Source organism: Netta rufina (genome assembly GCF_964035555.1).
Source record: "Netta rufina genome assembly, chromosome: 4".
Classification (NCBI taxonomy): Eukaryota; Metazoa; Chordata; class Aves; order Anseriformes; family Anatidae; genus Netta; species Netta rufina.
In genome coordinates this window covers 4393180-4420197 of record NC_140127.1, presented here as the reverse complement: position 1 = coordinate 4420197, position 27018 = coordinate 4393180, and the positions used below count along the sequence as shown (strand labels likewise).

The 27018-nt window shown below is 54.3% G+C and overlaps 1 protein-coding gene across 1 annotated transcript; it reads right to left on the bottom strand.

The window, feature by feature from the left end:
* Nucleotides 1-14192: 14192 nt before the first annotated feature.
* PITX2 (paired like homeodomain 2) lies at nucleotides 14193-26051 on the bottom strand. The gene is made up of 4 exons (XM_084285968.1): nucleotides 25936-26051; nucleotides 23645-23700; nucleotides 16891-17096; nucleotides 14193-15413 (listed from the first exon to the last, which is right to left on the bottom strand). Exons 2-4 carry the CDS (start codon nucleotides 23688-23690, stop codon nucleotides 14850-14852), a joined length of 816 nt encoding a protein of 271 aa, XP_084142094.1. The 5' UTR covers nucleotides 23691-23700; nucleotides 25936-26051; the 3' UTR covers nucleotides 14193-14849.
* Nucleotides 26052-27018: the final 967 nt, after the last annotated feature.

The window sequence follows — 27018 nt, the reverse complement described above, 5'->3', positions numbered from 1 at the left end:
ATTATTTACCAGCAACACATCCAGCAATTACTTCCATTGGGTTCAACGGAGCTTCAAGAAAGGATTTTGCAGAAAAATGTGGGGTTCCCTTAGAGCCACCACTTCTGCCAGCCTTCAGGAGCTGGATAGCTGACTCCAAAAACTGGGTTCCAAAAACTGGTAGCCTGTCCTGACGTGGGCTGGGGACGTGCCTGGGACCCACATTTGTGCTGTGGAAGTCTAAACCACTCTCAGACCTGAGCACGTAGGCACAGTCCTGGGTACCAAAGGCCTCACAGCAGTCCATCCAGTCCCTGACTGATGAGCAAGCCACTCGGCTGAGCTGCTCTCCATGCTCTTTTCCATGCCAATGAGGATGTCCTCTAACTACAAGCGGTGCCCTCACCTGCCCTACCCACGCTGATTGCCCTCTGCTAGTGCTCACAAACTCCAGAGGGGATGCAATCCATTGCGGTCCCTCTTAATGCCATGGAGTCTGGGCTGCCTCCCACGGTCCCCAGCTGGGCATGGCCATCCACCTCAAGCTCTCTGTCATCTTCATGGAGAAAGTGCTCAGCCCTCAATTGCAGCCTGGCCTGGGTATCTTAATCCTCTTGGCAAGTGCAGCATTACATGCCCCTTGACTGTGTCTCTCCAGATGCCCACCGCGATCTGCCTCCCTGCTGCGCTCAGCTGGCCTCCTCCCACAAGCAGACGAGTGGCGATGCCGGCGGTCTCTTGGCCACAAACTCTCCTCAAGATCTTCCAAGCCTGCGCTGGAGAGCTGGGGTTCAAAAGTGCAGCCTCGGGGGCTGTCTGAAGGATTACTGGCTGGGTCCAGAAAGTGAAGCAAGCAGCAGCCCCCAGCTCGCCATCATCACGGGGAACCCTCTGGGATGTGCTGCGGCGTTTTGGCTCCGTAACACGTCGATGTGTGTTTCCTACAACAGCCGTAGCCTGATGAGAGCTGGCGGGGGCTACGGCACGTGTAACCTTCAGAGAATTGAGCTGCCCGGCTCTAACGAGGCTCTCCAGAGTACGTCCAAACCAGAATATCACGGTTTTGGCTGACATTATTTAGGAAAGCAAAGGGCATGTTCCTGACACCAGAGTAACCCTGTCAGCAAATTCACATCCCTGATCCCAAGCACATGCAAGCTAGTGCTCTGCAGTGGGGCGGAGGTGGTTTTCTCCCTTTAGAAAACGAGCCGAATGACAGATTCATTTCATTACCCCTGGAAATAATGGCTGAGCCATTTCTGCTGAATCTTTAACCAAAAGATAAATAAATCATCAACCGTAAGATAGACAGCCTTCAGGGATGTTTTTAGGAGGAAGGAAAGCATGGAAAAATGTTGAGTGCCTAAAATAGTCTTTTACAAAAGGAAACTCTGCATTCTTACGGATGCGATGTAGTGCAATGTTTCCCAGTAACCGCGTTTACTATTACAGGCATCTGTGCCACACCTTTTGCCAAAGTACTTCTTCAAGGAAAAGGAAAAATGTTTCCCAAGTAGTGAGTTAAAAATAATCTTGCTCTTCTTAACCCATTAGCAGTTAAGTATGCTTCAGGGTGGGATCTCCCCCCAGCTGCTCAGATCCCTTTGCTCAGAGGACCATCTGCGTGCTGCCTTCCCCTCAGAGACAAATTAAGCTGTCCCTGTCCCATTCTTGTCCTCCCCTTCTCTCAGCTATGGCGAGGGAGTTTTCCAGCCCAGAAACCAACTGAGCTGCAGGTGAAAATATCACTGGCTCCTCTGGTCCTTGGAGGCATCTGAGAGAAGACCCATGGACTGGGTGGACCAGCATCGCCCTTCCCTTCAAGGGGCTTTGAGGGAACTGATGGCCAGCAGCCTGCTAGGAACGTAGTTCCTGACAGCTATGCCTAATCCACTGCACTATATGATCCTTTAGGATTTGCTGAGCTCCTTGGGGATTACCTGGATTCATTGAGGAAAAGCTTCTCCACAGATCTTCGCAAGCAGATCTCTTTTTCCTGAATCCTGTCCTGAGGAGGTTCAAGGAGTGGGGGCTCTGGCAGAAGAAGCATCGTTGTGTGAACTAGAAATTGTCGCTGCCTTCTGCATAGGGATGCATTGAGGCAGAAGGTTAAGCGCCATGCTCAGGGCTACAAAGCAACAACGTGGTAGAGCAGAAAAAGTAATCTGGCACCCTGACTCCTATTTGTCTGTAGTTTCTATTCTCTCATTCTCTGATGCCTTCAAATCTGTAGTTAACATCACCGTAACGCATTTAGAAATGAAGGGAAAATAAATATTTTTTCCTGTGGGCAGTAAAGATGAGTTGATTTTGCCTAGTTGTAAAATTCAGTTATGTATAAACGATTCTTTATTTTATAATAGCTATTAGAGTGTTTGTTTGCAGGATTTTCTTGGGGTGGAAACTTCAGAAGAAGCATTGCTTTGAGCTAATCATTTAGCAAAGGACAAAGATGCCTTAGATTGCTGACTCGTCCTATAGTTAATGGTTCTCTCAGGCTTTTCTCTGTCAAATGTGGCAACTATGACATCAAATGTTATCTCTGTAAACACATGCCAACTTAAAATAGCACATGGGGGGTGGGGGGGGAGCTCCTTATCCTATATTTTCGCCACGATTATGGTCACCGGCGTGTTCGTCTCACCATGGAAAAAAATAGACTTTGGGATAGCTACGCTTTCCAAAAGTTAATTTTTAAAAACAAATGACTAATCTAACAAACCATTCCGCTTTCAAATTAGCCACCTTAGGGACTCCTCCTCTGAGCATATAAAATATGGAATCCTCATTTCTGGGATGCCAGAGGTGACGCTGTGCTATATTGTTTGCACAGCCTCACCGTGGGCACGGGGACAGCAGGAGCTATTAGAGCCTTTATCCCAAGGACCTTGCGGGACAGCAGACTGGCAGGTCAGAGAACCAGACAGCTTTGTTGATCTGCCACTGATCTGCCGTGTGACCTTGAGCAAGTCTTTTCACTTTTCTCTAGCTCTGCTTCTCCTCCTACAATTTGCCTTATCTATTTAAATGGCAGCCTTTCCGAGCAGGGAATTTCTCACCTTGCCTTGGCTAGCAGTGCTCAGCTGAATGTGAAGCCGCCTTCCTTGGGATTATTGCCTTGCGAAACTAGCACGCTGTGCTACCAATTAGAAGATTTAGTATAAAATCCCAATCAGTTATTTTTTTCAGAGGGATCTCCGTGGTGGTCAGTAAAGTCCCCTTCTCCAGTTATTTCAGCCCTGATGCTCTTCCTATCTAGGAGCTGAAGCTGTGAGGCAGCATCACCAACGCTGCCGCTTTCCAGCGAGGTTTTTGGGGGCAGCACAGAGCAGGGCAGGCCATGCTGTGCTGCTGAGCTGCACTCCTCCCAGGAGCAGGTCGAATCCGCTCCCATGCTGGGCTTTATCAAGCAGGACGAGAGGTGCTCCTAATCCTGGCCGTGAGTGAAAGTGTGCCCGGGGAGCCGCCAAGACTTTCCTCTGATGCTGGCAATGGACCTCTGGGCAATGGTGCATGTCTCCAGGATCTATACTCAAAAGCCTCAGATGTTCATTTAGTGGAGCTTTTGTACGTATGGCACCTGTTCCTGGATGTTGGGAAAAGTACAAAGAGAAAACCACACCGAGGTCAGGCTTTTCTTCACTTTTTCTTCACTCCTCACAGCACGTTGTTGGTAGATGTCTCCATGCCAGCAGTCTCCTCAGTCAGGAACTGCCACCGACGGACCAGTGCTGCAGGAAAACTCTGTATTCAGCCTAGATCGATGGTATTAAATGCAGGTCGGAACAGGGAGGCTTTTGGGGGCTGAACCATGATTTTTGGATGGAAGGTATGCTTCAGTTGAGGGGATAATGTGTGCTGCAGCTAATGTTGACTTTGGCCAAGTGGCTTATTATCCTAACTAGGAGGTGTTTGTAAATATGCCCAGAAATATCTAATACATTTCACTAGCCAGGCACAAGCTGTCAGCCTACGGCATATCTATAGCACAGCAGTTTCCTCGGCATTTTTCCTCTAAATTAGACAAATTGCCAGACTGTTTAAGGCAGCAGCACACTGCCCAGACCAGGATTTCTTAACCGAGTCCTGGGAGAAATGCGCCCACCTACCTCACCAGCAAGCTGCGGGGAGCCGAGGCTCACGTCCCAGCAGCATCCTTTTCCCAGCCAAGCACACGCCTCCTCCCTCCATCTGCAAGCTGGGAAGAGTCAGGGTAGGAAAGCTGGGGCTGTGCCTTCCTCTGGCGCGCGCACACGGCAAATCCCAGAGCTTTCTGCCTGCAATCCCCCTGAGTCAGCGAACAGCTGGGTTTCTATCCCAGTCGGGAGGCAGCTCTCGGAGGAACATCTGGCTCCGGTCTCTGTCTTGTCTGCTGCTCCTTCACACATCTACTTCCTTGCAAAGACCTTACTGGGGGGAGCGGGAGGGGAAACCGGCTCGAGGTTCTCTGCACTGCTTAAACAGGACCACCCTGCTGCACTGCAACAAACACAGAAGCAACGCTTCTCTATTTCCTACGAAAATACAGCGCACAAATAAGGTTGATGAGGAGATGCAGTCGCATTTGTCTATTGCCATGCAGCTCCGGCATCTCTGGCACTTAGGGGAAGGTTACGTGCAGGGATGCCACTCGCCTTCCCTCCGGTTTGAGCTCCCGCAGTGTAGAGGAGGGCTGCCTGCGTGGAGAGGGCAGGGTGAAAGCTCAGAGTGTTTTCTGGGGCTGTACGACATGCTGAGCAGGGAAGCCAGCCCAGCCAGCCTCGCAGATTAAGCCCTTGCCTCACGATTTGTCCCAGGAGAAGCTAGTGGCGATCTTTTCAGGGACTCGTACTGCTCAGTGTGAGTAACAGTGGCCGAGTGTCCTCCCCAGCAATTTCCAAATGAGTGCAAACCAAATGAGAGAGGGGAAGAACAAAGGACGCTGCTGTGGGGCAATAGATTTGAGGGAAAAAATTGTGATTTTGTGGTCAGTCAAATATGGAATGTGCTGATGGTTCCTTAAGATTTTTCTAATGGAAAAATCATAAGCTGCAAATAGTTAAATCAGAGTCTCTATTTCTCAGCAAACATCTTAAATTACACATAAAAATCTCTTAAACGCCTCAGCTTAAGGGAGGCCCTGGCTAGCTCGAGATCCTTCGCCTTTTGGGGATTTCGCAGCAGACCACCCACTGGGAAAATGAGAAGTTGGCATCTCCACCACTGTGGCACTTTTTCTGGAGACGAGTCTCCAAAACGCTGCGCTCTTTTCCCCGGGGAGATGAAATGAAAGTGTCTAACTTGGTCTACGTGATTTGACAAAGTAGGGAAGCATAAATCACCCGCGACACGGCTTTCTTTAAACTATTAGGTACTCTATTTACACGCATTTGGACCAAATGTCCTGCTTCACCCTGCTACTTACATGTAATGTAATCAGCCCACACTTGTGCAAATAAGTCTAAAATTTCACGCAGAGACATGCTGTGTGCTGTAGATGCCTTGTCTCAGATAATGAGCGAGTTGTATTAATTATTATAAATCTGTCCCAGCCTATTAAAGTCTTTCCTTAATGATGCTGTAGTGAGGTGGCTGCTTCGTTCTGAGTCAGCTGCTCCTGCAGCTATGCTTACCTTTTTGATCGAAACCTTTTGTGGTGCTTAGTGCAGGTAGGTTATTTCAAGCTGACGGGCCAACAAGCCACTTTGTCTGTAGAGCCTTTTATGAAGATTATGCTCTTACCTGTGTAAAAGCCTGGAGTTGAAAGTGCTAATCTTATGTATGCCAGTAAAAAAAACATTAACTAAAACGAATGCCTGCATTATGCCCAGTAAGTACCCATTGCTAGGTAGAAATTATGGATGCAATGTCCATATAGCGAAATGCTCTTCCTCACCAAGTCAGCCGAGCATTTCACAACCACTCACATGCTTTAATCTTCACACCACGTGGAAAACAATAGTTATTCCAGCTCAGGTGAGAGCAGGCAAAAGTGGTACACGACGGACTACATCTGAACCAGGCTTGCATGCCATATGAATCACACAGTGCTTTCCGGGTGCTTTCCGGGTGCCGATCTGGAAGCATCCCAGATCCATCACCTTAAACACATCTCACTGGCTTCTCCTCGTCCTGGTGCCTGAAGCAGGCACCAGCCCTGGTGTCTGGCATTTGGCTGACTCAGCAGATGCACAGCCACTTGGACACCCAGTCTGCCTGGATGAGCTTTAGGAGTTGCTGCTGCGAAGGAGAGGCCAGCAGTCTGCATGTAGGAGGGTCCAGGAGATGTGGTGTGCACACCTGACCCTCTCTTCACGCTGAGGATATGGGGTCACCCCACACTTGCAAGCATCAGGCCCAGCAGCTGGCAGATGTCCTCTCTGCATAAGGGACCCAAGCCTGGGGTTGCGCTGCTTGTCCTCAGAGGGAATTGGGGCAGAAGAATTCACTTTTGAGGAAAAGAGAGATCCCTGCAAGACAGGTCAGTACACTTGCCACTCCTGCAGGAGTGTCTAAACACAGCCTAAAGCATGAAGCGCCCTTTGGGGTCGTGCAGCCTCCCCCAGCAGTGGTGAGGGAGCTGAGCTGCAGAAGAGCACGTTAACCCCAGGGGCCACCCAGCCAGGACCCTGTAGCTAATGCCCTGAGGAGTTAAGTGCTGTCGGAGTAGCGTTATGCACAGAAGACTCTCAGAAGCAGCCTTGAATTCCTCTCTGGGATATCAGTGACTGCTTTCCGTGATTTTATCCTTCCTGCCGGTTTGGCTACGGCCCATGTTGGCAGCCTCAAGCTGGGCGTCTCCTGACGGGCAGAGCTGGGCTTTTCTTTGCCCTGCTGGAGACCGCACCGCACCAAGGCCAGCCCCCTGGGCAGGGTCTTTGCAGAGGGAAGGGCCCCACAAATCCCTATAACACAAACTGTGGCAGGGCTGAACCCCAGGTTTTCATCTCAGGGCCTGCACTGGGCTCTGCGATTCTCCTCATAAAGGTCTGGGTATTCGTGGTGGGCATTCTGCCCACATCTCCCCACACACTCCGCTTTCATGTTTGTATAATCTTAATTTTGCTGTCAGATTACTTGGGTGCCATATAGAGTAACAATAATCAAATGATGAGAATCATCATCACCGTTACAGAAACTGCATCAGGGTCACCAACTCAGTTGCTCCATTTTCCCTTCACAAGGTTATTTTGACCATATTTTTTGAAGAAAGGTAAAGGCTGACATTAAAAAATAATAATTATTTGTAAATCACAATGGATTTGGTGTTATCAGCACAGAATGAGATTCATAGTTATCTGTCCTGTCACACAGCGTGCTAAGCTGATCTGGGCAGCATATAGGCTCTTCTTAATATGACCACGCAGTGGCCTCTGTGGCGATGTATTCGACAAAGGTGACAGCCTCTGTGCTAGAAGTCTCACAGGAACCAGAAACAAGACCGCTTTGCCTCTTCCCAAGCTGCTTCACCCTTTCTTCTGACTCCTCCTTTGCCTTTATTTGTCCCACCGGAGGAGAAGAGTGACAGGAGCGCTCCGCGTAACGCGACCTGCTTGCAGCCCAGGCCAGGCTCCGCTCCTCCTCAGCCTGCAGCCATGCTCGGCCTGCTCCTGCCGAGCCCTGTCGGACCCACGAGCCCATGGCTGCCCCTTCTCCCTGCTGAGCAGGAGGAAGGCAGGGCGCTGAGCGCGGCGGCCGTGTAAACACTGCTCGCCGAGGTCCCGGAGCCGCGTTATTTATGTCCCCAGAATTCCCAGCTCCACCGGAGGGGATTTGGGCCGTCTCCAATGGCAGTGTCTGGCCGTCGCAAGAATTAAGCCTCCTATTGTCACAGGGAGAGCTGTTGGAGCTGCGCTCCAGCTTCTGAAGCCTTTTTGTTATGAAGACAGAAAAATGCAACGTTCCCTGTGCCCTAGACAATTAAAAGGAAACACCCTGTAAGACGCTGAGAGCCTGCGACTGTCACTAAGTCAGCCATGAGGCTGCTTCTCAGGGTAATTAATACCCCTTTTTGCTGAAAAAAAAAAACAAACCCCATGACACCCACGGCTGCCAGTGGGAGCCATTTTGTCCACTCTGTCAGGGACTGAAGCCTCGAATGGCACCCCAGGTGCCTGGGCCAGAATTTGCAGAAGAGACCAATGCCACCAAGTGTCCCTCTCCATTCCCTCACTTTGACCACAAGGCTATCACTGCCAATGTGTGGGGATGGCTGTCACCCCGATGGCATCATGCCACCGTGTTTTGACAGGGCCGTGGCCAGCCACCCCCGCATCGCTTGAGTCCCTGCCCTCATGGCTCAGCCAGCAGTCACAAGCCCCTCAGCCAGGACAAAGGTGTCCCTCAACATCCTCATAAGCCAGGAGAGCAAAGCTCGGCCGAATGCTGGTGTTAACAAAACACGTGGTGCATTTTTATCTCTGGAAAGCTATTTCCTATTTGTAACACTACTTGAAACTGCTTCCAAGTCTTCATTTGATGCTAGCCGTGCTCATAGATTTTATGTGTCTTGTTTTCATTTTCCAAATATGTTTATTAAAAAATGTTCTCAGGGTAACAGCCCTTGTGGTAGGAATTTCTGTTTTGGGGGAAGAATACCAGAGTTGGAGGGTTTTTTGCCAGCAGGATGTGAAAGCTGAAGGAAATAACAATGACTGGGGCTAGAGATTTGTCACAGCGAGTTAGAATGCAAAAATTTACAGTCTGGCCATGAGACAGTCCAGGCTAAAGCCATGAATTTATAGGAAGCATTGCCAAAAGCTGGATATTATTATTTTAATCAAACTCTGTTTTACTTTGCACTAGGAAAAAAAAGAAAAAAAATTGAAAAAAAAAAAGTGAATTGCTAGAGATTTGGGCTCTGTGGATAGAGGATAAACTGCAGAAGAGCCACCTCTGTCTCCATGGCTCTTCCCATCCCCACTGAGGGGTGGGAAGCACACACGGCCTTCCCTGGAGACACAACAGGGATCCGGCTGCCCCAAATCTTGGAGGGAGAGTCCCTGCTTGCCTGGCAACTCCTCTCCCACCCCGTGCTGCCAGTTCAGCCTCTGCGGACTTCAAAGGAGTACCATGGGGGCCGGTCCCCTCTCACACCGACATGCCACCCAAGGCATCGCCTTGCTCTTCGTGCCCTGCGTCCAGCAAGGCTGGTGTGGGATTTTGTGCCTGGGAAGACTGGGAATGGCTTTGGAACTAAAGCCTGGGTGCGGGACTTGCAGATCACTGCTCCTCTCCCTGTAATGCAGCCTCGGAAGTACTTTGTGAGGTTTGCATAAGGGAAAAGTTTCACGCTCCTTTATGCTTGCATTGTCCCAGTGACCTTAACTGGGGTGTGTGTGCTGTTGATTTTTATTTTATTTTATTTTATTTTATTTTATTTTATTTTATTTTATTTTATTTTATTTTATTTTATTTTATTTTAATGGAATGAAAGAAAAGAGTTGCGTTGGCTTTTATCTGTACAGTACGGGGTCTGGATCTGCTGGAAAATTACTTGCAAGACCTCTGGATCTCTATTTGCACAGAAGTAGCCACTTATATTTATTGCTTTACATATGGCCACAATCCAGCAAATCACTCAAGCATGCGAATAACTTTAAGCATGGAAGTAGTCCCCTGCGAGCCCGTGGGACTACCACCGCACTAAATATACACATCAAGTGATGAGCCCGGCTCCACCCTCGTGTTTCCCCGGGCGCTGCCACTGCTCCACACGCACACCCAGCAGGCCGGGGCCTTGCCCAGCGGCTCCCTCCCCGCTTGCCTAAACCTCGGTCACGGCCTTGGGCTGCTGGCGGCATCGATCGCTGCGCGCTCATCGATTTTGACCACTGAGGCTGTGCAACTCCAGATTAAAAAAATAAATAAATCTTTTTTCGTTTTCCCTTTTTTCCTTTTCCCCTTTTTTTTTTTTTAATTTATTTTTTTCCTTTTTTTTTTTTTCTTTTCATCCTTTTATAATCTTTTTTTTTTCTTTTTTTTTTTTTTTTTCTCTTTCTTTTTTTTTTTTTTTTTTTTTATCCTTTTAACCCAGAGAAAACCACCTAACGAATTTGCACCGGGGAGCCCGGCCAAGCCGTGTAGGGTCTGACTGCTATATAGGGGCATCTCTTCGTGACCCACCCGCACCCAATCGGGCCGAGGGGGATGAGGGGGCAGCCCCTCAGGGCCGTGCCGTGCCGTGCCGTGCCGGACCGGGGGGCGGCTCTCCCCCTCCCCACGCCCCACCCGGGCCGTGCGGGGCCGGGGTTAAGACCGCAGGAGGGATTTGGGGGGAGGGTGGGAGCGGGGGGATGGGGGTGGCAAATACCCCGTCGCAAGGGCAGGACGCGAAGCGCATACCAAGATTTATAGGTGGACTTTACGGGACGTTTTACTGGAAGCCGGGAGAAGACCCGTTCCTCACCGCAGAGTGTGGGGCCGCTGCGGCCGGTAGATGTTCACCTCGGGCCGACCGGGTGCAGGGCTGAGAGAAGGGGAAAAACCTCGCCGAGATCTCATGGAAGCAGACAGGGAGGGTTTTAGGGGAGCCCGGTGCGTGTCCGAGTCCGGGTGCGCCCACCGAGCATCCCTCTGGATCCCGGGTGGAGAAGAGCAGGAGGGCTGCTGGGGGCTTTGCTTTGGGGCTTTTAATTTGTTCCTTTAATTTTTCCACCGTCCCTGTCCCCTGTCCCCGTCCCGGTGCCTTGGCCGCGGAGCATCCCCTGCGCTGCCCGGCCGAGCTCCCCAAACCCGACCTCGGAAACCTTCCGAAATAAAAGTGCTAGGAATAAAGGCTTTGCCTGTATTTGGGGAGGATTTTTTTTCTACTCCCCTCTATCTTCTTCCTCGAGGAGAAGACGCGGCCGTCCGGAGCGGTTAATTCCGATCGGGGCTCGCAGATAGAAAATGAAAATTTGGCAGCCGGTTAGCCCGGCGTTGGACGGGGCTCCGGAGATGGAAACCCCTCGTGGGCTGCACCGACCGACCCCCTCGGCCGGGCGCGCAAATTTCAGACGTCCCCCCGCAAAACACGCGTCCCACGGCGGGCGTTGAGCAAGGCAAAGGTGGGCTTCGATCCCAAATCGGCCCCATCCCCACCCCTCGGGGGGCTGCTCGGACTCCAGCCCCGCAGCCGCGCATCCCGCGGGACGGGTCCCCGAGCCCTGCCCCGGGCTCCGGTGCGCGCCTCCGTTCCCCCGTTTCCCCGAGGAGGTGGCTTCCCTCCAAAAATGCTGCTGCGTCAATAGCGAGGGGGGTGAAAACTCTTTTATTTCGTAGGTAGAAAAAAAAAAAAAAAAAAAAAGCGCAGGTAGGGCAAGAGCGGGAGGGATTTGGGAAAACACAGGGGCGGCAGGAAAATAAGGCGGAGAGGAGAGAGGGGGAAGGAGGGAGGCAGCGGGCACCGGGGGAACTGCGGCGGGACAGGAGCGGGGCTGCTCCCTGCACACCGCCAGGGTTCAAAGTGCGCCAGGGAGGCGGCCGAAAACAAAAGAGAGCAGCGGGCTCGGCGCCCCGCAGCCCCGCAGCCCCCCGGCTTTGCGGCGGAGGCTGCGCGGGGGTTGCGCAGGGGTTGCGCGCCGGGACGTGGGGATGTGGATTGGGGGCAGACGGCGCAGCGGGAGGCCGGGAGCGGCCTTCCCCGAGGGCCGGGGGGGGTGTCTGGGGGTCTGGGGGGGTTGGGGGATGTAGTTCGAGCCCCCCGCCCCCTGCTTCCCGCAGCGGGCGTTGTGCAGAGTCCCCATTTCGTTGTGTTTTCCACCCCTCCCCTCCAACCTCCGCTCTACGGCCTCCATTGTTCCAGGTTCACACTGCCACCGCTGATAAGGAGGAAAACCCCCGAAAAAAAAAAAAAAAAAAAAAAAAAAAAGGCAAGCAAGAAAGAATGAAAAAAAAAAAAAAAAAAAAACCACCACACAACCCAAGATTTTGATTTACGACCTAATCAAAACATTATATCTTTGGTCAAGTGGCGCAGAAAAATGATGACCCTCAAGGCTTCAGCTAGGGGGAGAAAGAGAAATTCAGATTACACTCGGAGTGATTTATGTCCTCTCTGAGCGGTCACGTTGATTTTTCATCGTTTGAGCCATTACACAGTAGAGTGGAAAACTCTGATCCAATATTTTTTTGGTCCGGAAACGGTACATATATTATTCCAAACGTGTATATATATATATATATATAAGATATGTATATTCTTCCTCCGTGCACGCACGTCTTCTAAATATATATACAGGCAGTTTATGGAGCGAGGGGAGGATTATAAATAGCCGATGGCACGGAGAAGAGCGGCGGGGCGAAGGCAGGGAGCCGACACCCCCGGCTCGGGGGTGCTGCAGGAGGGCAGCCGCCTGTCTCCGGCCCCCGGTGTCGTCCGCGGCCCCGGTAGGAGGAGGAGGAGGAGGAGGAAGAGGAGGAGGAGGAGGGGGACATTTTCGCAAGCCCCCGGCACTCACCCTGGCGAGGTGTTGACACGGCGCAGGAAAACCGACGGGAGCGGCGTTCGCCGGGGAGGCGGCGAGGCACGGAGAGGCGGCCTCGGAAGGGGGGGGACACCCCAAATTTCCTCCCCCAGCCACCCCCCCCGCACCCCCCAGCATCGGGGGCTGCAGCTCCAGCGGCACCGCGACCCCGCAGCTCGCACACGGGAAAAGAGCACGGAGAGAGGCGGGGGGCCGGGAAAAATTAAAAAAAAAAGAAAAAGAAAAAAGAAAAAAAAAAAGAAAAAAAAAGTAGGAAATAATAAATAAATAAATAGAAGGGAAAACGAGAAGAGAGGAGGTTGGGGACTCCGCTTTTGGGCTGGGGAGAGGTTTCTCTGTGGGCAGCCGCCGGGCCTGACCTCTCCCCCTTTTCCTCTCCCCTCTTTTTTCTCCCCTCTCCGCTCCTCTCCCCGTCCATCCTGGGCCCCCCCGGCGGGCACCCCCCTTCCACCGCCCCTTCCTCCGGGTCTCCCCGGCCTCGGGGGCGAAACCAGCTCCGCGGGGAGGGACGGGGGACAGGGGACAGGGGACAGGGGACGGGGAGGTCCCGCACCCCGCACCCCGCTCCCCGCACCCCATCCGCCCCCGTGCGCCCCGACGGCCCCCGGGAGGCCGCGGGGGCTTCGCTCCCGGCCGCCCCCCGCGCACCTCGCCCCGTGCAGTCGCTGCCGGTGTCGCTGCCGGTGTCGGTGTCGCTGCCGGTGGTGGTGGCGGTGGTGGTGGCGGTGGCAATGTCCCTGCGGCCGCCCCCCGCCCCCGCCGGCCCCTCCTGGCCGCCCGGCTGCGAGCCGATGGGAGGGCCGAGCGGCAATTCATCTTGATTTGCCTTCATTGTCCGGAGCTGGCGAACTATAATCCTGTATAATTTCACGAACAAGCAGGTTTAGAATTAATGGGTCACTATTATTTAAAACAAAACACGCGAGAGCACGACCTTTCCCTTCAACTACACGCTGCAGCGCCGAGCCGCAGGAAACTCGGGGCTAACCTCTCACCCCCCGCGCTCGGCGGGGCTGCGGTTATTTGGGCTGCTCTTTGTTTCTCTTAATGTCTGCAAGGGGATTTGGAAGCAGAAATGTAATATTACATGAAGGATCTCCCCGCTTCGGGGAGAAGGTGATCGCAGGGGGCGGCCGAGGGGACAGATTATTTCGCACGGGAGCGGTTTGTTTGCAAACTGGCTTTGCTTTTTTCTTTTCTTTCTTCGCCCCCCCACCCCCCCCCCCCCTTCCCCTCCTCCCTCTCCTTTAATGTAATAAAAGCTTCCTTCACAGCGGGAGAAATTTATGCTCGAGATACAGCAACTTCGGGGCTGGCAGTTCTCGAGGCCGGCGATGTCAAAATAATCCATTTTCTCGGGGCTGCGCAGGGGAGCAGTGGCAGCCCGGCCGCCCGGCGCACACAGGAGGCAGCGCTTCTCGCATGCGACTTCAGCGTGAGTTTTATCTATACGTTTATATATTTTATTTTTTTTTCCACGCGAAAAATGCTGCCACTTATTCCCACAACCTAAACCAGTGCCCCTCAATCCGTCTCGGGGAACGAGATCCCGTGGCAGCGACCGGTCAGTCCCTGCAGACGAGTCACGGCTGCGCCCCTCAGAAAGAAAAAAAAAAAAATCCAGACAAAAGCGTATGCTGTATATTTTTACTCCCATGAAATAAAACACATTTGTCATGTTCGCTGAAAAGGAAAACAAGAATATTGTACGAAATGTTATACACAGGGCATGTTTTACATTGCAATATCAGAAACATCATTGCATCCACCAGAGGTACTATTCTAAAACTGATATTCACACAATGTTTTTTTTTGTTTGTTTGTTTTTTTAATAATTATATGTTAGAAACATACAGTGCCGCATTTAGTATATACATTCCCTTGCTCGCAAGCGAAAAAATCCTAATCGCTTCTGTGTAACATGCTTTATTTTAAAGCCTAACCTTTTAAAAACACTGTTGTGATATTACTAACAACTGCTTTTATAAAATTAATTTGACATTTCGATATATATACATCCTTTCAGTCATTTTTATGTTAACAATGCTAAACTTAAAAAATAACAAGCTTATAGTAACATTAAAATGTCATATCATATCCAGTCAAACATTTGTCCATATATATATATATATATGTCCTTGTAACTGCTGAAATACTCTTAGCGAAAGATCTCAGAATCTGTAGGAGGTCCTTTGAAAACAAAGGAACTATCTTATTTCAGTGGTTTCCTTTTTTTTTTTTTTTTTCCTCCCCCCCTCCTTTTTCCCTCTCTCTCTTTTTTTTTTCTTCTTTTTTTTTTTTTTTTTTTCTCTCTGTTTTCTCCTCCTTTCTCCTCTCTCCAGTGCCCATCACTTTCTAGCGCGTTTCTCAGTCTCTGGGGGGTTTGGGGAGGGATTCCCATGCAGTGTTTTGTGCTGCTGCGTCTCACACGGGTCTGTCCACGGCGTACTGGCACGCACTCAGGTTGGAAGCGGGGTTCTGCACGCTGGCGTAGCCAAAACTGGAGTGCTGCTTGGCTTTAAGTCTCAGACTCGCCAAGCTCGAGTTACATGTGTCCCTATAAACGTACGGAGGTGTCGGAGGAGCATAAGGACAGGCTGGCGTTGGCACGGCAGAATTCAGGGAGGGGTTGCTCAAGTTGTTCAAGTTATTCAGGCTGTTGAGGCTGGAGCCGGGGACCCCGGTGACCGCCGAGGGTACCATGCTTGAAGACATACTCATGGAGGAGATGGAGTTTGGAGGGGAGAACATGCTCTGAGAAGACAGAGGGTTGACATTCATGGAGTTGAAGAAGGGAAAGCTTTTGGTGGAGAGGGAGGCGGAGGTCAGGCCCTTGGCCGCCCAGTTGTTGTAGGAGTAGCCGGGGTACATGTCGTCGTAGGGCTGCATCAGGCCGTTAAACTGGGGGCCGAAGCCGTTTTTGCACAGCTCGGCTTGCTGGTTCCTTTCTCTCTTTCTCCATTTGGCTCGGCGGTTCTTGAACCAAACCTTTGGGAACGGGGGGAGAGGGAAGGGAGATGCGAGACGCGGGTTAGTGGGGAACCATCACCAACCAGCACAGCCCGGGCCGCGTCCCCGCGTCTCCGTGCCCTACAGACACGCAGGTGGCCGTGGGCTTCTCCTCCTCCTCCTCCTCTTCCTCCACGGAGCCCGGCATCGCTGCCCCGGCCCCGAGCATCCCCGCACCCGGGGCCACCGGGCACGGCCGGGCCCCCCGCTCCGCGCCGCGTCTTTCTCTGCTCCTTAGCTTTTTGTTCGTTTCTCTCTCTCTCTCTCTCTTTTTTTTTTTTTTCCTCCCTTCTTGGCTTATTCCAAACTGCAGTCGTCCAGGGGAAACACAAAAAGTGCAAAAGCGAGGGCAAAACGCCTGGAAAGCGGCGGAATTTTAAGGCAATGTTTCCTATTACGGGGAGGGAGAGGGAAGCCAGCAACTAATAAATCGTTGCTTCAGTTTGTTAAAGCTACAAGTTCCTCCTGAGCGAAAGCTTCCAGAGCCGAAAACCACTTCTAAACAAACTTGTTCGACTGCTCTTTGGCAAAAAGGAAAAAAAAAAAAAAAAAAGGGGGGAGAAAAAAAAAAAAAAAAAAAGGAGAAGAAGAAAATCGCCTTTTAACAACGTGCTAAGGAAGATCTAAGGGACCCTCCCCGCAGACAATGGGGGAAACGTGCCCTTTCCCAATCCACATCTGGGTGTCTGATCCGTCGGGCAGCCGCCGGCAGCAGCCTCGCTGTGTGTATTGGAGCCCCCCCGGGTGTTTACACGAGCCCCCCCTGGCCGGGGGGGGGTCCCCAGGCGGGCCGGGGCTGCCCCGAGCCGACAGCCCCCGGCGCCTGTCCTTCAGCCCTGCTCCAAGCGGAGAGAAGGATTGAGGTGGGATTTCCAAAAATCTGGGGGTTCGGCCCTTTTTTTGGTTTTTTAAAAAATATTATTTTAATATGTATATTTTTTCCTCTTCCCTGCAGCGTTTGCACGCGGGCAGGATCTGGCCTGGGGATCTGTGCAGCGCGGCGCTGGGTCCCATAAATCTCGGAGGGGGGAAAGGGCGGCGAGGCGCTCGTCGAATTGTGAAACCAACCGCGGGAGCAAACGCAAGGAAGGGCACGTCGGGAGCGCCTCCGAGTGAAGCGAAAGCCCTTGTGTATTTTACATCTTTTTCTCATTAGAGGCAGCGCAGGTTGCAGCCTGTTCCAAGTCGCTTTCTTGGCTAATGTTTTCATTAGGGTTTCGATCAAAAGGAGCAGGACGCGGCGCACGGCGAGGGCGAAACGTGCAGCGAGCCGGAGTCCAGAGAGAGAGAGAAAGATCCCAATCTGTCTCGCCTTGACAGAAACGTCCCGCTCCGCGCTGCTTTTGTGCAAAGGCTCTGAAGCTGGCGTACAACCCGAAATCGAAAGCAGCTGCAAACGTCTCGGCCCCCTCCCCTTCGCCCCCCCGACCCCCGCCGGCCGGAGCCGGGGACTCACCCTAACCCTGGCCTCGGTGAGGTTGGTCCAGACGGCGATCTCCTCCCGGGTGGACATGTCCGGGTAGCGATTCCGCTGGAAGGTGGCCTCCAGCTCCTGCAGCTGCTGGCTGGTGAAGTGAGTCCGCTGCCGCCGCTGCCTCTTCTTCTTGGAGGGGTCCTCGGGCCCCGCATCCTCGCTTTTGCTCTGCTGGCTCTTCTCTTTCTCTGCAAGGGCGAGGAGGAGGAGAAGGGGGGGTGTAGGAAAAAAAAAAAACACGACGGGACCAAAACCGAGTTCACTTCGGCCCCCGAAGCCTCGCCCCGAGAGAGGCTGGGTAAATGATTAACCCGCGGGGACGGCCTCCGCCGCCGGGCCTCCGCCGTCGGCACCCAAGGGTGGGCTCCCCGCGGGGCGCCAGCAGCCGCCGGGGCCGCCCCGTGGCTCGGTGGCTTGCTCGCCCCCCGGCCCCGGTCACTCGCCCGCCCGAGCCCGCGGTGTTCGCCCGTCTGCGGCCGGACTGCTCGCCCGTCCGTGCCCAAATCACTCGCCCCCGCATCCACACTACTCGGCCGTCTGAATCCAGATTACTCGCCCCCAACATCCACATTACTCGCCCGTTCGTATTCGCACTACTCGCCCCCGCACACACCCTACTAGCCCGTCCCAATCCAAATTATTCGCCTCTGCATCCTCACTACTCGCCCGTCTGTATCCACACTACTCGTCCTCTACACGGACACTACTCGCCCGTCTGTATCCAAATTATTCGCCTCTTCACCCGCACTATTCACACGTTTTTAACCAAATTACTGGCCCTCTGTGTAGAAATTACTTGCCCGTTTGCATCCGCATGACTCGCTTTCTGTATCCAAATTACTCGCCCTCTGCATCCACGCTGCTCGCCCATTTATATCCAAATCACGCGTCCTTCTGTATCCGCATTACTCGCCCATTTGTATCGAAATTACTCGCCCGTCTGTATCCACATTACGCCCGTCGGCATCCATATTATTCTCCCATTTGCATCCCAATTACTCGCCTGTCCGCATCCACACTTCTCGACAATTTGTATCCAAATTACTCGCCCGTCTGTATCCACATTACTCGCCCTCTACATGGACACTACTCGCCCGTCTGTACGCACACCGCTCTCCCCTTGCATCCAAACCACTCGCCCACCCTCGACGTGTCCCCGCCGCCACCCCACACTCCGGGGCTGGGAACCGGGGCTCTGCGAAGGGCTCCCGGGCAGGGGGGCGACTTCGGGGTCGCGGCCGCTCGCCCCCTCTTACCTGCGGCCTCGGGGCTGGAGGTGTCGGAGATGGTGTGCACCTCCAGCCGGTGCTTGGCGGACTCCAGGGAGGAGCGAGCCTGCCCCGGCGCCAGCGCCGTCGCCATGGCCAGCGCGGGCTGGTGGTGGTGGTGGCAAGACGACGAAGAGGAGGAGGAGGAGGAAGGTGAGGAGGAGCACAGCTTAGTCCCGGCTCCCAGGCGCTCCAAGCTTAACGGGTCCTTCATGCAGCTCATCGGCGACAGGACGCCGGATTGGGGGATGACAGGAGGAGGCGTGCGTGCGCCGAGGGGTGTCGGGGGGCAAGGGGGCACCCGCGGCCGCTCGGGGGGCTAGCGGCGGGGCGGCCGGGAGCCCCCGCTGGCGGGGACGGGGGAAAGGACGGGGGGGGGGACGGACACGGTGGCAAGCTATCGGGGGGCTCCGCTCCGTCGAGAGCCGTCAGGGCGCCCCCGCTGCTCCCCGGCCGGCGGCCCCCGTCCCGCCGCGGGGGCTCGGCGGCGCTCGGCGGGGCGCTCGGCGGGGACCCGCGCCGCGCCGCCCCCAGCCCCGCACCGCATCAGCTCAGCCGCTTCCCTCTTGGCCTGACATCTTAAACCGGCGGCGGCCTTCCCCGCTCGGCACGTCACCCGCGCCCGCCCCTCTCCGCCCCTCCGCGGGGCTCCGCGCCCGCCCCGCTCCGCGCCCCGCCCCGCGCCCCGCCTCGCCCGCGCCCCGCCGGGGGGAGCCGGAGCCCCCCCGGGCATCCCCACGCCGAGCCCCGAGCCCCTCGGGGGGCTGCCGGCCCCCAGAGCCCGGACCCCGTGTGCGCCCCGGCGGGGGATGCGGGGCGAGGAGGGAGAGGCGCTGGACGAGGTGGCCGGGAGGGGGGCGCGGGGCTGGGCGCCCCCGGGTGGGCAGCGCTGCCCCAACCCCGTTCCCATCCTCATCCCTGTCCCCATCCCCATCCCTGTCCCCATTCCCATCCCCATCACCGCACCCGCGCCCGCTGTTTTTCCCCTTTCCCCCTCTCGGTCGCCGACGTCCCCGGGAGATCCGCATCCTCCCCTTCCCTCCTTACTTATCGCCGAATTAGCCGTATTACTTTCGCGGGGGCTGTTAGTAAAGAAGGTTAAATTAATTTACATTCTGCTCATTATCTGGTGTTTAAATGACGTGTTTTTATCCCTGAGATTTGGCAAAGAATCTCTTCCCTCAGACCCCACAGCGTTTCGACGGAGACAATGCTCTTACATTTGTAGTGGATTTTAATCTGATAAGACTCTAATTTGCTTAAGTCTTTTAAATAGGGGGTTTAAAATGATTCTAGCCGTTTTCTTATTGAATTTCCTCTAATTCCCCCAAGATCATAAAGTATATGTGTAAAGTAAATATTTCCTCCCTTTGCACCGGCAGCAGATGACCTATAACTAAGTCAATATGAATCCGGCTCCGCTCCGCACCAGTTGTTTACCAACCGGATCCCCGTTTCTCCTCAGCCTCCCGATCCCGCCGTGCTCCTGCACCCAGAGACCCTCCCCGGGCCCTTCCCCACCGTGTGGGGGCCGCGGGCATCCCCCCGGGCAGGGGGGGAAGCAGGGATGGGGGATCCGATGCCCCCATCCCTTTCCTTTCTTTCTTTTTGGGGTGCTCAGGTAAGGAGCGCAGCCCCCCCGGCAGCTTTCGAACGAGCCCAATTTCTATTTTTTTTTTCTTGTATTCATACAGCTTTAGTTACTTTGGGAAAAGTAACACGGGGCCCCGGCCTCCCCTTTGGGAGAAGGGCGAAACTCCTCCACCCCGGGCAGGAGGGGAGCCACCCGGCAGCGGTAGTTGTCATGGTGACCATAAATCACGGAAATCCAAAAATACCCACCTATAAGCTCACATGAAGCTTTTATTTCCCGAGTGAAATCATATTTTAAAAGCTGTCAGCCAACCGAAAAACAACCTAATTGTAGTCGCCCAAGTAATATATTAGCGGTAAAGGTTTCAATTAAAACGTCAAAAGTCTTTTTTCTATTTTTTTTTTCCTATTTTTTTTTTTTATTTTTTTTTTCTCTTGCTGGGCTCGGCTCACCCACATACCGACCGGGCCGCGCTTGCTTCTATTCTATTCTATTCTATTCTATTCTATTCTATTCTATTCTATTCTATTCTATTCTATTCTATTCTATTCTATTCTATTCTATTCTATTCTATTCTATTTCTCCTATCCTATCCTATCCTATCCTATCCTATCCTATCCTATCCTATCCTATCCTATCCTATCCTATCCTATCCTATCCTATCCCATCCCATCCCATCCCATCCCATCCCATCCTACCCCACCTTATCCTACCCTACCCTACTTTATCCTACCCTACTCTATCCTACTTTATCCTACCCTACCCTACCCTATGCTACTTTATCCTGTTTTTCCCGAGGGTTTTCCCGAGCTCCCGCCGCCGGTGCCAGCCCTGCCGCCGTGCCGGGGGGTGCGGGGCCGCCCGCAGGTATTTATTTTCCCACTTTTCCTTTATCTACTTATGGGATCATTGTTTCGAGGCGTAATACTCTCCTAAATGGATAAATCGGTTCTTCTGTGGAGTCTCCAGCTAGTCCTGTTGTCTTTTACCTTTGGCTTGTTGTCTTTCGCCTAGCTCGGATTACCGGGTATTCTCCGAGATGAAGAGCCATTAATTACCCATTCAGTCAATATTAGGAAGACTACAGAGCTTTTTACATAGGATTAAGAAGACATCAGATTGTTCCATTAGTATATTCCTACTCACGAATAAGCTTTCGTTATACATTTAGTTTTCCCTGGAGTGAGGCTAACAACTGCTGCATATATTATCCTCAGACGCCGGCGGGGAGAGAGAGAAAAAAAAAATAATAATAATAAAAAAAAGAAATTACACGTCGGAAGCGCATCGAATAACTTCTATTTTGCATTTCTATTTTGGCCAAGCTGGGCGCCCACCGGGTCCCCGCTGCACCAGGGCACCGGGCACCTTCTCTCCGGAGGTCTAGCTGAATCAGCGCTGTTTTTTTTTTTTTAATTTAATTTAATTTTATTTTATTTTTTTCATTTTTCAAGGCGGTGCTAAGTTAGTGCCTAGCGAGCCCGAGGAACGATTTTGTTTTGTTAAAAGAGTTGAAACAATCAATTCGCGATGCCGGCTGGTGCTCCAAGGCGGTATGTAATTTCAGCGCTTTATCTCGGGAGGCTGCTGCTTCAGCAGTCCCCGCGTTATCGATTTCAGGCAGGGATTCCTCCGGCAGAGCTCGGGTACCCAACGAATTCGGCTTCCACACGCACAACTCCGCGCACACGGCCATAATTTCAGCCTCCCCCCTTCCCCACCTAAAAGTTGTCGGAATAAAACCCCCAGAAACCTGCCAGCCCGCTGGGTGCTTCCCGAAGCGTAACCGTGCGGGGCCGGGCACCCAGAAGCCGATTTTTGGCGACCCCCTCGCCGCAGGATTATTTCCATCCCGCCGCATTTCGGGTTCCCCCCGTTCACAGACGGCCACGGGGCCGCTTCTCCCGCAGCCTCGCCGCACTCCGGGGAGCTCCCACCCCGTTTCTCACCCTCTTCCCGCAGAAGCGCTGTTTTGCCCCCAAAATCTCCCATTTTCCCCGTTATCAGCGATAGCGCCGGCGAGCGGCTGCCCGCCTTGTGCGCCTGTTTTGCGCAATCACCTCCCCGCAGCGGCAATTTCCCAAAAGGTTCGCTGTCAGAAGAGGGCACCCCCCCCAAATCCCTGCCCGCTTGCCCTGCCCCTATATCGGGCCGACAGACGGACGAGACTTTTTCCTTTTCCGACGTTAAAGCCGAAGTCCTGGCACTGCGGAATCAACGGGCGCTCCGTAATTAAACGCAAAGCGAAGCAAAGAGGCGAAAAAAAAAAAAATCCCAACCAAACAAAAAAAAATAACAAAACGCGGCTGAACCCTATCGGAATCGGAGGAAAAAAATCGCGATTTTGGTTGTGCCCAGGCGGCTGCAGATCTGCACCCGCACATCGGGAGGCTTTGGGGGCCAGGCAGCCCGGCGTTACTCCAGACTTCTCTCTTAATGAATGGCATTAAAGGTGTTTAGATAGAGATTTCCCCTCCAGCCCGACGGGTAGAAAAGCAGGCTGCCTGATACGGTAACGAGGCAGGAAATTTTACGTGTACGACAATAATCCGGCTTCATAATTGATGGTTAAGAAAATAACCATTTGTTTCTCGGCAGGGGAAGTAAAAGTTACCATGTCAGGGAGCATATGTGGCTATTACTTTTATAAATACTTAGCCGAATAAAGCTGGCGTGGAAGGGCTCATAAATTTATTATATCAGAAAGGTCCCCACTTTCCCATTAGATCGCGCTAAGGGCTTTGATTAAGACCACCTGTTCAGCGGGAGGAGAAGTCAGGGGAGGGTAAAAAGGCCTTTCTTATTTCCAAACCATATATAAAGCGATGTCACCCTTCCTTTCCACATTATTTAACACTTATTACGGGCGGAGGGAAGAACTGCCAGGGCCCGGTAAAGCCTATTTGCGCCCGATTTAATATCACGTATGTTTCCGGGATTAAAAATTATTGGCTCCTAATGCCTCCGCGTTTGGAATTACCCCGGATTTCGCTCGCTAACCTTCCTCTAGCCTCATTTCTTCCCCTTCCCGGGGCTTGCAGAGAGGCTCCCAAACCGCGCCCCGGGTCCCGGCGGGAGGGTGGGACCGGGATGGGACGTGGCTATTCCCCAAACGCCTGCATGTTGTTCGAGCAACAGCGAGCTGTTTGGCCAAACAGGGTTAATGCAGTGTTCTTACGAGGAAGTGTTTAACCACGAGACCAGGAATACGTACATTATTAATTCAGTCTAGTTTCCCGTATTATTAATTCAGGTTAATATATTTTATTTAAACAAAATTACGTTTATCTTGGATTAAACAGTCTCTCGGAATACAGAGCGCTTGTTTTCTTCTTTGTAATGTGTTTGCATTGCTGTTTTGCTTTACCGCCCCTCGGGCTCGCCCACCCGGCTCCCCAAAAAGGGGCGCGGGAGGTGCCTGCGCCAGGGGGGTGCCGACCTCTGGGGTTGGGGAGCTGGGGGCCGAAAAGAAGGGCCGAAAACCCCAAACCGGCCGTGCGCGGGGGGGGAGCGCTGATCGCACTTTTTGGGGAGCTGCAGCCGCAGCTCCCCCATCGCCCCCCTTGCGCGGGGCCGCGCAGCTCGGCGCGCAGCGCGGTGCGGGCAGCAGAGGGCGCCGTGGTGCCGCGCAGGAGGGCGCGCAGCGCAGCGGAGCCTCCCGGCCCGCGGAGGGGCGCGGAGGGGCCGCCGAGCAACCACCGGGACCGGGGGGCGGCCGGCTGCACCCCTGGGGACGGGGGGGGGGACACGGGGGACGGGCTGGCAAGCGGCGGCCGGTGCGCGGCGACGAGCAGCGGAGCATCCCCGCCGCGCTGCGCGCCCCGCTGCGCGCCGGCCGGGCCGGGGTCCGCGGTGCAAATGGTGTGGGGCTTACCTAGCTGGACGCAGGCCGAGACAAGCTTACGGCAGTTGGACTCCATTACCCGGTATCTGCAAGAGACGAAGGGCGCTGGGTTGGTAAAAGTGTGCTTTCCTCACTCTCCGTGAAGAAAAAGGCATATACATAAGAAACAACGATAGCAGCAATCACGATAACAGCAATAACGACAATAGCAATAATAATAACAACGATAATAATAGCAATAATAATTATAACAACGACAACAGCAACAATTAGAGTAGTAGCAGCAATCAAGAAGCCCAGCTGCCCAGGAGATGCCTCGCAGCGCGACCCGCGCATCTCCCGAGCGGCCTCTCCCCGCTGGGAAGCAGCTTCGGCCTCCCTCCCTCTGCCTCTCATTTTTGGGGGAGGCGGAGGAGGGTCGCCAGCCCCCCAGCCCGAGGAGCCCTGGCGAGGGTACCGGCGGGGCTCTCTGCCCGGAGGGAGATGCGCGGCCGCGGAGGGTCCGTGCTTGCCCCGGCCGGCGAGGCTTGGGTAGTAAAATCACGGGATTAGCGCCTGATTGAGATGTCTGTTCGGGAGATATTACAAAATTCATTATCGCAGCTCCCTACTAACTCGATATGAAGTAACACAGATGGGATTTTATTAGCCCAGGCTTCAAATGTTTACTTATGGTAATTTCGGGGGAAATTTGCATGGCACCATCATTTCGGCGAGCCTCCTTCTTCGCCTCCTTGCCGACGGGTGAAGCGGGCGCGCTGCTGCCCGGCCATGCGAGCGGCCTCGGGCGGCACACGGGGGAGAGGGGGACGGGGAAAAATAATAAGCAACGAAAAAAAGGAAGAAAAGGGGCGGAAAACGGGGAGTCCCGAGAGCCCCGATATGACACAGCGTTTCTACCCGCGGCCTGGGAGCAGCTCGGCTCCCCCGGCAGCCGGGCCTAGCGCAGGAGCCGCGCCCGATTTATTTGGGACGGCGGCGAGAAAAGCGCCGCCCGCCCCTGCTCCGGGACGGCCCCGGCTCCCTGCCGCCCTACAAAACTCCCCGGTCTCCCCGCAGCCCTGCAAAGCTCCCCGGTCCCCCCGCAGGGCACAGCCCTGCCCGGCCCCACTGCCACCGCCCGCTCCGGCCTCACCTCCAGGCCCCCTTTATTTGAGATTTTTTTTTTTTTTTTTAATTTGGAAAGCGCAGCGCAGAGCGGGGCCGGGAGGAGCGAGAAACATTTTCCTATTGTCTCCTGCCCGGCGCCTCAATTAAAAGCGGCTCCGCTCGCCGCTTTCCATTCCATTTCCATTTCGTGCGCTCCCCGCTCGCAATTCAACGTTTCGGCAGCCCCACACTCGCAGCCCCAGCGAGCGCACACACCCGGCGAGCTTTCCTTTCCCTTTCCTTTTCCCTACCTGTTCCTTTTCCTTTTCTTTATCTTTTCCTTTCCCGTTCCTAATCATTTTCTTTTCCCTTCCCGTTCCTATTCCTTTTCATTTTTCCTTCCCATTCCTATTCCTTTTCCTTTCCAATTCCTATCCATTTTCCTTTCCTTTTTCCGTTCCTTTCCCTTTCCCATTTCTTTTCCATTCCTTTCCCGTCCCCTTTCTTTTTCCACTCTTTTCCAATTTCTTTTCCTTTTCCTTTCCCATTCATTTTCCTTTCCCTTTCCTTTCCCATTCCCATTCCCCTTCCTTTCCCCTTTTCCCTTCTTGCTGGGCCGGCTCCGCTCAGGAACAACCTGCTCGCAGCCCGGCCACTATAAAAACTGCAGGACGCGAACAACAAAGCGGTGCCGCACGAGATTTCTTTCTTTCTTTTTTCTTTTTTTTCCTTTTCTTCTTTTCACCCCCCTCCTTTTTCGTACCTTTCGCTATTCTTTCGAGGAAAAGAAATCAATAAACACACAAACACGCCGAGCACCCCCGGCAAATATCTCAGCGGCGCCCGAAATAACGAGGCCGGCGATTTCGGCGCAGGGCTTTGCCCGGGGGGGGGGGTTCGGTTCCGTGCGGGCCCTCCCCGCTCCGCAGCCGGGCCCCGCCGCTCCCCGGGGGCGACAGCGGGCCCAGGCCCCCCCGAGCCCTCCGAGGGCCGCTTTTTGGGGCTGTGCGCTGCGGGGCCGGCTCCCCGCTGCCCGCCCCACCGGAGGAGGCCGTGGCACGGCGGGGACCCGTCCCCGCGCCCTCCTCGCCGGGGTCAAGCGGCACGACGGAGCGGGGTAAAAAAGCCAAAATTAGGCTCGAGCGGGCCGGCTGCTACCCCCCGAGCCCGGGCAGCCTCCGGGGACGAGCAGCCGTCCCCTCTGCACCGCCCCCCCCACCCCCTTAACTCACCGGGCCGGCCTCGTTCCGCTGCTGCTGCCGGTGCTGCCGGGGGGGGCGGCGGGGCCGCGCCGGGCTCCTGCGCTGGGCTGCGGGGCCGCGGAGCCTCCGCCGCCTCCCTGCCTCCTCCCGGCCTCCCTCCCCGGCCTCCCTCCGGCCCCGGCCCCCCGCCCCGCCCCCGGCCTGACGTCACGGAGCCTCCTCCGAGGCCGCCAGCCTCCCCCGCGGCGAGGCCCGGCTGCGCGGCGCTGCGCGGGGCGCGCAGGGCGAAGGGGGCAGGAGCAGCAGCAGCAGCAGCAGGAGGAGGAGGAGGAGGAGGAGGAGGAGGAGGAGGAGGAAGAAGGCGACGAGGCGGCGGAGCAGCGGCCGGAGCAGCGTTCGGTAGGCAGAGGAGACGCGAGGTGAGCGAGGACGGCCGCGGGGATCCCCGCGCCCCCCCCCCCCACACCTCGCCTGGGGGCTCAAATCACTGCGGGCAAAGCCTCCCCCGGTCCCGGTTCCAGGTGTGTGCGAGGACGAGGTGTCGAGGTGCCCCACAGCTCCCCCTTTTCTTTTAACATTTCTTACTTTTTTTCTATTTGATGTTATTTTTAACCCCCCCCCCCCCCCCCCCCCCCCCGGGGTGTCGCCCGTACACGCTCGCTCAGCGCAGAGCCGCAATCCCGCCGCTGCCCCGCGCCTTTCGCCGCGCCTCGTTCACGGACGCCAGCGAGAAAATGCCACGGCTGCTTCTCCCCCCTTCTGCCCCCAAAAAACGACACCGACTTTGCGCCGGGGAGGAAGCCGATTTCGTTTCTGTGCCGTTTTCGATGCCTCCCAACCTAACGAAGCCGGGGCTGTTCGCTGAGAGCCGAGCGAAGCGATCGCTTCTCCCGCAGCGCTTTTCAGCGGGTTTTTGTTCCTAGAGGGACCACCGAGAAAAACAAAAACAAAAACAAAAAAAAAAGGAAAAAAAAGAAAAAAAAAAAGGAATAAAAAGGGAATAGAAAAAAAAAAAGGAATAAAAAGGAATAAAAAAGGGGAAAAAAAGGAAAAAAAGAAATCAGGAGCTTTCCCAGTTCGGAGGCTGCACCTGATCCGTTTGAACCCCTCCCG

Bases quoted from the DNA above. Each gene is read 5' to 3' on its own strand.
- PITX2 (XM_084285968.1), bottom strand. From the start codon at position 23,690: ATGGAGTCCAACTGCCGTAAGCTTGTCTCGGCCTGCGTCCAGCTAG. The intron at 17,097-23,644 runs GTAAGCCCCACA...TCGCCCTTGCAG, and splicing joins CTCGGCCTGCGTCCAGCTAG to AGAAAGAGAAGAGCCAGCAG. The intron at 15,414-16,890 runs GTGAGTCCCCGG...CCGTTCCCAAAG, and splicing joins TCACCGAGGCCAGGGTTAGG to GTTTGGTTCAAGAACCGCCG.